Below are 12,786 nucleotides of genomic sequence, written 5' to 3' on the forward strand. Positions count from 1 at the left end.
TATTTTAAATTTGGTTGACAGTTAGATTAACTCTTCTTTTGAAAAGCCGTACACCTTTGGCATAGGCGTGACTCCCGATCGCTTTACGCGGATGCCAGAGTCAAGTAATTGACAATAAACATACTGAATGCACCCGACATCGTACTCTTTGATTGTCTATCACATTTTAAATACGATTTGATCAATGATAGAATCATATGTGGAAGGCGTTGCGTGAACTCTGAAGTCGCTGACAGCTGTTACGACCCGGAGACATGGAGCACATCCGAACCCCGAAGGTAGCTAACATTTTCTAGCTAAATGCAGTAAGCTCGGCCTCACATCGAGGGTGATCATTGAAAACAAGATTTGTTCTGTTTCATTTCATATACTGCACCCGCAATGCGTGTGATATGATCGTGCATCCATGCAAGTGTCGCTAGCTTGCTCGGGACGTGACAAGCATCTGTTTTGTTTCACCTTGCACCACTTCATTTGTACTCTTTAAACTGTCACACCCTTACGATATTGATCCACTTAAAAAAAAGAAAAGCTGTCAATGCAAACCGAATTAATAATTGCATGAGAAAGCACTGTTCCAGCATCACTTATATGCATCTTTGTGTGTTCTCTGAGGAGGCCCCGTAATAAGTGTAATAAGTGTGTGGAATAATATTGCTATTCTTGTGACATTAGAGAGACACCACCCTCTAAAGAAGCACTGGCACAAAATTGGATTGTCAAAGTCAGTCACCACAGGCTAAATCGCTTAAGGAAGATCAGGCTGAATGCTACAGATTGTAAAGAGACCATCAAGGGGCGCTGTTCATGTTTTTAAAACGTTTTTGTATGATTGCAGTGGCTGTGAAAAGACCTGCTAGCTATAATTATTTATAATTATAAGCCCTTTATTCAAGTATGTCACTTGCATCAGTTAAACAATTAGCATAATTGTTTTAAGGAAAATAATTGACACCATTACCGCCCTAAACTTACATGCTTAGCTACTGACTTCCTGTATTGTTGCTCTCATCACTGTTGAGACAAGGACAGGAAAAAGGAAACGGAGGAAGAATGTCTGAGTCACTAAGAATTGCTGCAATGATAAATCATCAATTTCGACTGTTTGCAGCAATGGCTGACAAAAATACCAACTACCTTTTGGCCATAGAAATCAGCTTGGTTGAAAGAATAGCATGCCTGTGTGTGCACTTTTCTGGAGACATGAGCGTAAAACCTGTTTATGTAGATCTAACTTGGGAATCACAACTGCTTCACTGTGTAAAAAATGTGACATGAGTGAATATTTAACTCATTCCTGCATGAACTGATCTGCATGATGACATTGCATTGCAGATGGAGTTTGTATTGCGTGTCCTCAGTTAGCATTTAGTTGTGTTAGCGGATGGTGAGCACCAGGTGGTCAGGATTAACTAGCACTCCGGCTGGCATCATGCTGCACAAACACTCTCTTAGAGGGTTTTTCTTCAAGGTGTCAACCTAAATCCTCACCCCACAAAATCGCTCCCAAATGACGCCCTTGCATAGGCGTGTCCTGATTATTTTGGCATGTTTGTGCCCGTGCATGCTTGTAGGTGGAGCAGGTGCGCCTGTTGGACCGCTTCAGCAACAAATCCACTAACGGCACACTGTACCTCACAGCGACGCATCTCATCTTCGTGGAGAGCAGCTCCAACAACTCAACGTCTGCCGCACAAGAGGTTTGGGTGAGTGGATTGTGATGGTTTGGATTTCAAATTCATCCCTATCATTTTATATCATACCTTAATAATCATCCTCAAAGATGTCCGTTGTAAAATAAACCTACAGCCGTCATTTTGTTTACCTTACACAATACGTACCGGTGTTTCTCGACATCCACTCTTCTCTGCAGATTTTGCATCACCATATCGCATCGGTGGAGAAGCTCTCACTCACCACCTCAGGATGTCCACTGGTCATTCAGTGTCGTAACTTCAGAGTGGTTCACTTTGTGCTGCAGCGAGAACGTGACTGCCATGATGTTTACAGCTCACTTTTGCGCCTTCTGCGACCTGGTGGGTTTCACTCTAAGACACTAACTTTATATCTTGTAGGTGTCTGTGTTGACAATTTCCTTCCTTGTTTGCAGAGTCGTACGAGGAGCTCTATGCGTTCTCCTACAATCCCAAGCAGAATGACCAACAGCGTGAGGAAGGGTGGCAGCTCATTGATTTAGGAGCAGAGTTTGAGAGGATGGGTGTTCCCTGCGACCAATGGCAACTCACGGATGTCAACAGAGACTACAAGGTCCATGATGTTCTGGTTCTGTAAAACGTGACAAAAAAATACACTGGGGCAACTATTTTGTTATAAACAATAGCCAAGTACCTTTATATGTGGTTTCAACAGTAGGGAACACACCTTTAAACGTGTTATGCATTTAGTCCAGAAGGAGGCGCTAAAGCTTCAGCAGTAACCCTAAAATGAAGCATCCTAGTTCAAAATGAGATAAAAAGCCCCTTTTCCATGTTGTGTAATAATTTAAGAATGTTTGCATGCCTTTATTGTCAGATTTGTGAGACTTATCCACGTGACCTGTACGTCCCCATCACGGCCAGTAAGCCCATAATTGTGGGCAGTTCCAAGTTCAGGAGCAAAGGACGCTTCCCAGTGCTTACTTATTTCTATCAAGAGAAGAAGGTACGTGAACTTGATTTGTGTAATGTTTCATGAATTAATATTGCAATATTGTTGTTGTTGTGTGTCCATCATGGCAGGCGGCAGTGTGCCGATGCAGCCAGCCTCTCTCTGGCTTCAGTGCACGCTGTTTAGAAGATGAGAGCATGCTACAGGCTATCAGCAAGGCTAACCACAATAGCCGATTTGTTTACGTCATGGACACACGGCCAAAAGTAAGACCAAACGTGATTACTACAAGTAGTTTATACGCCGCTGCCTTTTTAATCTCACCACTATCTTGCAGCTGAACGCCCTCGCCAACCGAGCGGCGGGCAAAGGCTACGAGAATGAGGACAACTACTCCAACATTCGCTTCCAGTTTGTGGGCATCGAGAACATCCACGTGATGAGGACCAGTCTGCAAAAGCTGCTGGAAGGTCCAACACCGCCGCTGCTTTAAATAGCATCTGTTTGCAGATATTTAACTTGAGCGATCTGATTTGTTTGTGACCCTCAGTGATTGGAGCTCGCTCCCTCTCCATGAGTGACTACCTGGTAGGACTGGAGAGCTGCGGCTGGTTGAGGCATATCAAGGCTGTTGTGGACGCAGCGATTTTCCTAGCGAAGGTAAATGTCAAGAATAATGTATATCATGAGTTAGATAGATTTGTAAATGAAAATGTGAGGCATTGACGTGGGCTATATCTATCATTTACTTGTCATCCAGGCAGTGACCCGGGAAGGAGCCAGCGTGTTGGTTCATTGTTCGGACGGGTGGGACCGAACAGCGCAGGTCTGCTCCCTGGGAGCTCTGCTCATGGACCCCTACTACCGCACCATCAAGGGTTTCATGGTACCTTTGACCTTCTTGGATGTTCTCGATTCCTGCTTGCAGCTGTCTCACCTTGTTTGGTCGTTTTAGGTGCTGATCGAGAAAGACTGGATCTCATTTGGTCACAAGTTTGCAGATAGGTAAGTTGGTAACTTTGTAAGTTTCATTGTTGTACAGACCAGTCAACTGTGTAACTGGCAAATTACTTTCCTTAAACTGAGTAGCATTTTTGATCATGAATGAATAGTTACTGTCATGTAAACTGCAACTTTTAGGTGTGACCAACTGGATGGAGACCCAAAGGAAGTGTCTCCTATCTTCACTCAGTTCCTGGAGTGTGTCTGGCAGCTATCTGAGCAGTTCCCTCAGGTATGTGTGTATGCATGTGTGCCACATGCAAGGCGCTTTTACTGTTATATTTTATCTCGAGTTCTTTTACTCCAGGCATTCGAATTCAGCGAGTGGTTCCTGCTGCAGATCCATGAGCACGTTCACTCATGCCAGTATGGAAACTTCCTCGGCAACAACCAGAGGCAGAGAGAAGACCTTCAGTGAGTCTAATTTCTCATTCATGCCATACACTGACATGGGGCCTATGTAATAGTATGCAGATTATTAAAAGAAAAATCAAAACACCTAGAAACCCCTCTGACCATTACACTGGCAAATTCAATATATGTGGTTAGCCTCCTAAAATGTTGTGGTGTTAATATTGATCTTGTGGGACTCTTGTGTTTTTGTGTCCCAGGCTAAGAGAGCGGACTCATTCGTTGTGGGCGCATCTGATGAGCGAAAAACAGAACTACTTGAATCCGTTCTACAGCCCCGCATATGCTGAAACGCAGCCTGTGCTGGAGCCCTCCACATTGCCCTACCATTTCAAGTTGGTACCAACTTTTGTGCACTTTTTTTTCTTTTACCAGCAGTTGATATTGTGTGCGTCTGTGCGTAAGGTTTTGGAGAAACATGTACCACCAGTTTGATCGCTCCATGCACCCACGACAGTCCATCCTGAAGACCATTCTAACTGGGAGAGAGAACAGCCGCAAAGCGGAGAGCAAGCTCCAAGCACTGGAGAGTGTAAGTGAACACACTCAAGACAAGAAATAATGACTTTTGTCCCCAGAAACCTAAAATGTACCACCGTTGTAACACTTGGGGATCCATACTAATTTTGTCATCCCCTTCTTCTGCATGTAGAGGCTCCACCAGCTCGGTGTGACGCCAGTCGTGACCGCCAACCTCCCAGCGGCCCCTCCCACCAGGGATCATCGCTCGCTTGACAAACCCCTCCCACCGCGCCCGGACTCCCTCATCTTGGGGGCGCCCATGAATCACAAGGAGGCCCGTCGGCAGCAGGAGGAAGACGAGCACGAGGAGGTCGGCGAGGAGGCCACCGAGAGCACAGACATCGAGAGGACAGTAGAGGGCAGCAGCGGCTCCGAGAGCCGCAAGCAGAGCTACGGCGAGCTGGAAGGGACATACAATAGCGATGTGGCCAAAGAGGAGCCGGCTATTGTGAGTCTGGAGTTTGGAGTGGCACGCATGACCTGCTGAGAAACGGGGATATTGTGAGGAAAGGACAGGCTCATCATAACAATTTACTGAAAAATGTGTGGAAAAGCTCTTGTTCTTCACGTGATTATGTGCTGATTACAAAATGGTCCTCAATGGGCCATGTTCTATATGTCTGTATAGTCTAAAGCTCTATGGAAAGCCTCATTATCATGTCATATCTTACAATTGTAGAAATGCATTTGCTTTTCTTTTTTTTAAAAATGAATGTTGGGATGCACTATCGAAAAATAAATGAGAAATAATTCATCCACTATAAAATGTGTTTCTCGTTTCATTGTGTGTGACTGCATACTCGATTTACAAAAAAATTGGCTGAATGCATGGACATGCGTGCTGTCCTGAGATTTGATGACGAATGTCACATTAACCAGATTAGGACTAATCCTTTTTTTATACATATATGTAATAGTCAATCCCCACAGAGGGCTCGCAGCCAGTCTAATCTTAGATCAAACTGGAAGTAACACCAAACCAGAAATTTGGGCCGTGCTCGTTATTCCACTCGCTTCCTGGTGGCTGAGGATAAGCCAACCCTGGCTCGAGGACCTTGAAGCGGTTCAGCTGTAAACAGTTGCCACCATTGATCATTTGATCCTATTTCACATCTCACATTGATCAGATAAGCAGACTGACTAATGCACATTGATCCTAAAATCCTATTGGTTCACATCAACCATTCTGCTCATCAAGTATTTTATCAAACAAGTAGTTAAATTGAAAGAACATTAGAGGATGAAATCATTTTCTGCAGTGGAATTTTCTTCTGTGACGCTGGTTGACTATTCTAATTCAAAATAAATTGTCCTACAGGAATTGATGTCATATTCAAATGCTACATGCTCACACTGGCACCATCATAAACTGTACAAAAATAATTCTAAGTACCTTGTATTTCTATTTTTATTCACATTTTTTGGCTCGGTAGCCATTTCTTGAGGCTAACAAATTGCAGCACACAGATTTGCCACCTGATTGGATTTACTTCCTCAATCAGATTACAAATGGCAAAAGCTGAAAGATGTCCGGATAAACACGCTTGGCATGCGTGCAGCCATCTTCCATGCAAATTAGAGTAGTCATGGTTTATTTGTGAAGTGCTTCCCAATGGTGCTCGGGGTAGCTGAGCACAGCACAACACAGTACATTTCACTCTTTCACTCTGCCTCTAAATACTTAATTGAATAAGTGCTTGCAGAAATGAACATCTTTCAAAGCTCCGCTGAAAAACATGCACACAACTCTCAATGACCTTGGGAGATACGTAGCAACAACAACACTGGGTCCTGAGTAGAATCCTTTGTCTGGCCATGCTATCACTCATCAATCAATCAGCCATCTGCTGCTCAGCACTGAGCTGACCCGCTAGCATGGCCGAGGGGCTTTCTGCACTAGTAAACATTGCATCTACCTGAGAAGCAGCACTCGACTGGGCAGTCGCCACTGTGAGGAGGTGATGACGCCTGACGGGTGAAAGCCATGCGCTTCCTCGCCTCACCCAGGGGAAGCCCTTTGGAAAATGTGTTTGTGTGTCGCCCCGCCCGGGGGTGCATGAATGCAGACATTGTTTGATAGCAGTGGGCTGGAAGAGGAGCGCCTGCGGTGCCCATAGTGACTGAGGAGAAGGAGGAGGAGAGAAGAAGCAGGGGTGGGAGAAGGATGCTTGTAATTGGGTCGGTGGATCGGGGAGATTCATGGGGGGGTTGGGTGGAATCACTAGGAAAAAGCAAAAAAAGCGCACCCACAGTAGATCAGGCCTGAAAGGAGAACACTGGGTGAGAAAAGCATAGCTCTAAATCAAATCATGAATCAATCAGATGTTGGATTCAACTCCATAGTCCCCCCACCCTAATTATTCTTCTCACAAAACATTCTAAGCTTACAACTTTATAAGAACCGTCTCGGGAAAGAGGTTTTATATTCTGAATGCACAACGCAAGGTAAATAAAAGCTGAAATGAATTAGATGTGTTGATGAGTCAATGCTCGCCGATACTGTGGGTCCATATGGTGGACAGTTCAGGACCATATGGTCAATAATAACTGCTTTAACGGTATAAGTGCTAAGTCTGAGCTCTTTCTCTGACCCCAACAGTGTTGAAAAATGTCTCTAAATCTATATCCCGGCTTAAGCCTGCTCATATTGTTGAGCCTGGCGGATGCCTTGGCCTCCTGATTGAGGCTTTTTTGGCATGGGAGTATTTTGTTTATCCCCCATAGGCAATGTTTTTTTTTTTTTTTTTAACTTGAATATACTATAACTTCTGAACAGTAAATTATATATTTTAATCAAATAATCAAGTTGTGAAATTAGTTGAATGTAATATTTTTATGTCAGTATTGTGGTTACTATTTTAAAACTATGGAAGTGTATTCACTGGATCGACCCCAATATTTTTTTGAATATGTTTTATGGAATATTTTTTATTCTTTTCATTCTTTTTTTCAGGTGAATGCAATACACTCCTGCAAAAAATAGATTTTTTTTAGGGAAGGTGTAACTTAAATGTATTTATTTGATATGTTTGTGCACACGCGTTGAGAGAATCTGCAGCAGCGACAGAAACAATGATGGAAGGGTGTGAAAACTAATGTCTTGTTTTGGGGGGGGCAATAGTGCATTGGTGACTGGGAAGGTGGTGGGGGGAGGACAGACTCCGGCGCCCTGCCAACGTTGACGAAAGCTGCTTAGCCCACCCTGTTGCCATGGATACAGTGAGGAGCAGCACCGAGAGTGAGGGAGTGAGAAAGAGGGAGAGAGAGAAAAGCTGCAGGCAGGCAGGCGATAAAGACAGCCAGAGTGGGAGTGATCGAGCTGTTGGAAGCAGCGTGGAGAGAGAGAAAGAGACAGAGAGAGAGAGAGAAAGAGAGAGAAAGAGGGAGAGTGGATGCGCATCCAGAGAAAGCCCAAAGGGAGAAGGAAAGTGCTAGTGGGAGCCCGCAGAGTGGGAAGCCATAAAGCTACACAATGGAAGTGCAGACGGAGTGTGCGGACCCCACCGCGGCCCCTCCGTGTGACCCCCAGCCGCCTACCGGGAAGATCAACAAAGCTGCCTTCAAGCTCTTCGCAAAGCGACGTACCGGCTCCGGAATGGCCAGCTTCTTCTCCTTCAGGAACAAAGGGGCCACGCTGAACGGGACCAACGGGCATTCGGACACTGGCAATTCTGTGAATGGCAACGGTTCAATGTCATCGGGCGAGTTGGTGAGAAGCAAAACACACGATGGGCTCATCGGGTCCAGCAATAATGCTGATGCACAGAGAGGGGAGGGCTTGTCGACGCTAGAAACAGGAACTGTCAGGTCTCTCAGTAAATCTTTAAGTTTCTTTTCTCTACTGCGACGTGGGAGTCTTAGGTCAAATGAGAACAGTGCGGGACTGGTGCGAAGAGGGAGGGGCTTGAAAGGCTTTTTCACTAGCATCCGCTGGCGACGTAAGGACAAAACAAACGAAGGCGATGGGGACGAGTCGGAACCCCAGAGGGAGAAGGATGGGGATGGTGCGGCCACTGAAACGGCCCAGGATATCTCTCTCATCCTTGAACCGACCCCGAGTGGCAAGACAGAGGCAGAATGTAACCTCCAAGTCGTCGAGGCTCACAGTAAGAGTGTTTCCTTGACAGCCACACAGTGCGTGGCCATGCCAGGCCCATCTGCTGAGCCAGATTCTCCCTCTCCTTACACACCCAACGACTCCCCTTTGCACCCTGCCACCAGCAAAGCCAAAGCCTCAGTCTCCAGCCTCACCCCCTCACTCGCCACACCCCCTTTGGAGTGTTGCAGCACCGGCGACCCTCCTTCGGAACCCTCGGTGGACCGTCTGTGTTCTCTTCTCTTCAATGACGTCACATCGCTTAAGAGCTTTGATTCACTCACGGGCTGTGGGGATATTATTGCCGATGCAGAAGAGGAGATGGCTGGCAATGGGGGAAGTGGGACGAGTAGTAGCAGCAGTGGCGGCGGCGGGGTAGGAGGGGCCGGATCAGGTGTTGGGAGACCGCTTGGAGTCACCTGCCCCCCGACTCGTGGATCCCCATCAAAAGTCCCTCTTTCCTCTGCGCAATCTTTATTCGCCGCATCTCCTGTTCCGGCTTCACTTCCTGCTCGCGCCCGGGTGCCCCCCACACCTCAACCACCCGCAGTGGGCAGTGGGGTGGTGGCTTATATGGGTGGCGGGGAGGAAATGGCCAGTCCGGAGGGAGTGGACGATGCTGACATGCAGGGGCTTTGGCATATGCTGCCTTCCACTGGTGACAACTCCCCTGCTTTGCCCCGATCACTCCAACCCGCCTGCACCACTCCCACCTCCACCTACCCCCTTCGTACCCTCACCTCCGCCAGCTGCCAACAATCTTCAACCAATACATGTGCAGATCGTAAGACGCTACAGGTCAAATCTTTGGGCCTCAGTAAGATTCCTGTGGTGGGTGGAGTAGGAAGTCGAGCGGCCAAACCCCTCCTACCTCACGGTCGTCATCCGGCATCACCTGGAGACAAAGAACCGCTCAGCGACGAAGGCTACTGGGAAACACCCTCCGCAACACCCACGGCGACACCTGAGGAAAGTGGGCAGCGGCACCAAATGTCACGTGACAGTTGCTCTGGGGACCGCCTGTATGATTTCTACAATGACCCGGAGGGGCCGGAGGGCGATGACGACCAAAACAGTTCGTCCTCCTTGTCCACAGAATATAAACTCAGCCCTCCTTCCTCCTCGTCCTCTTCTTCGTTCCGCTCAATGAAAGGCAGCGCCAGCCTTCCCCGGGAATCCAAGATCCCAGTCAGCGCAAGACAAACGCCGCCGCCTCAGTCCGTGAGCCAATCAGCACTCTCGTCTGTTCTGGAGGCAGAATTGTCGCCGCCAAAGACCCAAGCACTTCCTCGCACCAGAATCCCCGTATCCAAGGTACCCGTGCGTCGTCCCGGAAATAAACCGGGCCCCGCAAGCAGAGCCTCGAAGAAGTAGTTACTCTTGGGGACTTGAGAGGCTGACTCCTGTGCTGTTTTTTTATTTTTTACAGAGCCAAATGTTTTCCTTAGCCAAGATAAATGTTGCCCTGTGCAGTTTTGAATCTTAAAAGCTCTCCGTCCCTAAAGGTTACAATTGAATAACATGTTTTTTTTTACCCTGAGAAAAGTCACAAGGAGACTCCAAAAAAAATCCAGATTGTCTTTTAGCTCTCACTGGAACTTGGAAGCTTGACCCTTGACAATCCATGAACTCTGAAAAGTTCATCTCTCAACTACCTGCAAAAAAAAAGGCCTAGCTGCATGTTGGAGGATTTCAAAGCTCCAATTCATGACTACATACTGCAAAAATAAGCTGCTTTTATAGTCTTTTATGAAGTTACAAATTGAAATGAATTTCCTCTTGACGTTCAACAATATGACCCTTGAACTATCCCACTTTAGAGCCAAAGTATCTTTCCTGAAATAGTTTGAAACAGACTGGAATGTCTTTTTTTAAGATGAAAGTTTTGCATCCTGATTAAACATTTGCATGTAAAACAACAATAATATAGCACAGATTTCAAAGCTTCTCTATTTGTGGAGCACAGATTGTCACACTTTGACACTTTGCATGCAAAGACTTCAATTATGAAGCGTTCCAGCTGGACTTTTGCATCGTAACTTTCCCGATTGCAGCATGGGGAAGTTCGGACACAAATGTTTGACTGTATGTTTTTGGAAATGTGCTTCAATATGGAAATCTTGATGCATTGACATAAACTTTACTCTTTGTCTGCATTCAGGGCTGCACATGCAAAGGTCAGGGACCACACACACTTGCACAAACACACGGCAAAACTTGTTATTGCAACTCCACCTGACAGCTTTCTACAAACGTGCAAAAACAACATATCTGTATGTAGTGCTTTTTTTCTTTTTAACAGCTTTTTTTTAATATCCTTACTCTCCCACTGCACGGATTCAAACTGTGACTGCTCCAGTTTTCTAATCTATTCATTTCCATCTAACAAACTGTAGTGGGACTAACTTCTTCCAGAATATGCCTGCCTGCCTCCGACTCCCAAAAATGCAACAATGAAATTCCATCAGGGTTTCAAATAAAGATTTACCTAACCATTCCTATTATTGGACTGAAATGTTGAAAAGCCATTGGTGAATTACAAGTACATTGTAAAAAATGAGGGGCTATTTCAGGTGTGTATGAAAAGTGAATGTAGCTTGACATTTTTGTAGATCATGGATTAGTAGCTATATATTTTTGTGTGTGTCAGCAGGATTTTATAGGAGCAAAGCAAATGACTGTATAGTTTCTAATTCCTCCCTCGCCCATCCGCAAATGTGTTTCAAACATGAAGAGCCCCCCCCAAGTGTATTTTAATAGTGACACAATGTGATCAGGTATTTTCTTCGCCCTCGATTAAAGAGAGGGACTTTTATATGCAAAGCCATTTTAGACTGTGTACATTTTCTCTGCTTCGAAAACAAGGTACCCTTCCATCACACTTGTGATTATTGATTGATGGCAGGGCTTTTGGATTCACATATCATTTACTTGGCTGATGGTAAAAAGTAACCTGAGTCCAGCGTGAGCATTTTCTTGCTAGGTACAAAGAGGTTTAGTATGCAAGCATTTTTCTTCTCATGTATGTGTGACTGTTTTTAGGAGAGGGTTGGGTGTTTTTTTTCTTTTTTTATATTTAAAAGGAAGTTAAATATTTCTACTCAAATGAGGCAAAATATTCCATTCTCTCCATGAACGCCACATCAAATGTACCTTTACAATTTTGTTCTGGTTTCATGTTATTCTTCTCACTCTGAAGATCACCCGAGACACTCTTTCCACTATATACAATATGTGAAATATGTTAAAACGATTGGGCTGTTTTTCTGCCTTCTTTCATTACAATCGTGCCCATTTGTGCAATCATCGACCACAATGAAAAGCACATTTGAATTTTCCCTTTTATTTTGCTCGAGCACCTGTTAGCCAACAGTGTGAAATCTTACCATTTTCCATATTTAATGAATAAATGTGTTTGTTCTAAAGCGTGGCTTCCTTCTGCTCTGTGAAATCAATGTTCATATCAGGCTCTCATTGTTTACCGTCATGGCAAATCCCTTGCAGCATTTGTTCACTTCCCCAAGTGTCGTTGTTGTTATGGCATCACACTTCCTGCTTGGTCTTCCAAACATTAGGTTAACAATGCTTTTTATTGAGCACTCCAAAAAAGGCCTACCAACTGATTGACACACATATTCCACATGAGACTCATAAATAATAATCAAACGGTGGGTGCTATTGTTAAAATTGTTGTTATGGTGTAGGTAGGACAGGAATTGGTGCAGTGCAAATCCCTTTTGAATGGTGCAGCAATCCCCAACACTCCGCCTCCCTCCCTCTCTCCCGGTTTTGGCACACAGAGGTTTACGTAAAAAGCTTATATAAGTCCATAACACTGACTTGTAGAAGGCCCATCAAAGCTAAAGTGATGCTGACAGATGCGTGAGGCGTACTTGCACATCCTGGACTGCTTCCTCTTTTGTTGTGGGTTAGGGTCAGGCCCCAAACTCTTTAGGACCAACACATGAACTTGTGTTGGTCAAATGTAGCAATGTCAGATCAACAAAAAACATGGTCAATTGCATCTCTGCAAGAGGTGCCATTTTCACTTGACATTTATTTTCTTTTTAATGGATGAGTCACACCTTTTCCAGTACTTTTGGATGAACATGATCATTCTCATGTTTAGTTTTTCAAGCAGTGATGCT

The 12,786-nt window shown here is 45.2% G+C and overlaps 2 protein-coding genes across 2 annotated transcripts; both read left to right on the forward strand.

Moving 5' to 3' along the window:
* The first annotated feature begins 35 nt into the window (after positions 1 to 35).
* mtmr6 (myotubularin related protein 6) lies at positions 36 to 5,308 on the forward strand. The gene is made up of 15 exons (XM_088363335.1): positions 36 to 278; positions 1,575 to 1,706; positions 1,874 to 2,036; positions 2,111 to 2,268; positions 2,533 to 2,661; positions 2,739 to 2,873; positions 2,945 to 3,077; positions 3,158 to 3,267; positions 3,368 to 3,493; positions 3,563 to 3,612; positions 3,748 to 3,841; positions 3,917 to 4,023; positions 4,221 to 4,355; positions 4,426 to 4,552; positions 4,673 to 5,308. The coding sequence occupies exons 1-15, from the start codon at positions 255 to 257 to the stop codon at positions 5,027 to 5,029; spliced, it is 1,980 nt and encodes a 659-aa protein (XP_088219461.1). The 5' UTR covers positions 36 to 254; the 3' UTR covers positions 5,030 to 5,308.
* Positions 5,309 to 7,846: 2,538 nt separating this feature from the next.
* amer2 (APC membrane recruitment protein 2) lies at positions 7,847 to 11,134 on the forward strand. Its single transcript, XM_088364120.1, has one exon. The coding sequence runs from the start codon at positions 8,015 to 8,017 to the stop codon at positions 10,010 to 10,012; it is 1,998 nt and encodes a 665-aa protein (XP_088220246.1). The 5' UTR covers positions 7,847 to 8,014; the 3' UTR covers positions 10,013 to 11,134.
* The last annotated feature ends 1,652 nt before the right edge of the window (positions 11,135 to 12,786 follow it).

This window comes from Syngnathus floridae, chromosome 20 (assembly GCF_059516105.1).
Source record: "Syngnathus floridae isolate MCC-2025c chromosome 20, RoL_Sflo_1.0, whole genome shotgun sequence".
Classification (NCBI taxonomy): Eukaryota; Metazoa; Chordata; class Actinopteri; order Syngnathiformes; family Syngnathidae; genus Syngnathus; species Syngnathus floridae.

Coding starts and splice junctions, on each gene's coding strand:
- mtmr6 (XM_088363335.1), top strand. CDS start 255: ATGGAGCACATCCGAACCCCGAAG. Junction 3,494..3,562: donor GCACCATCAAGGGTTTCATG/GTACCTTTGACC, acceptor TGGTCGTTTTAG/GTGCTGATCGAGAAAGACTG. Junction 3,613..3,747: donor GGTCACAAGTTTGCAGATAG/GTAAGTTGGTAA, acceptor TGCAACTTTTAG/GTGTGACCAACTGGATGGAG.
- amer2 (XM_088364120.1), top strand. CDS start 8,015: ATGGAAGTGCAGACGGAGTGTGCGGACCCCACCGCGGCCCCTCCGTGT.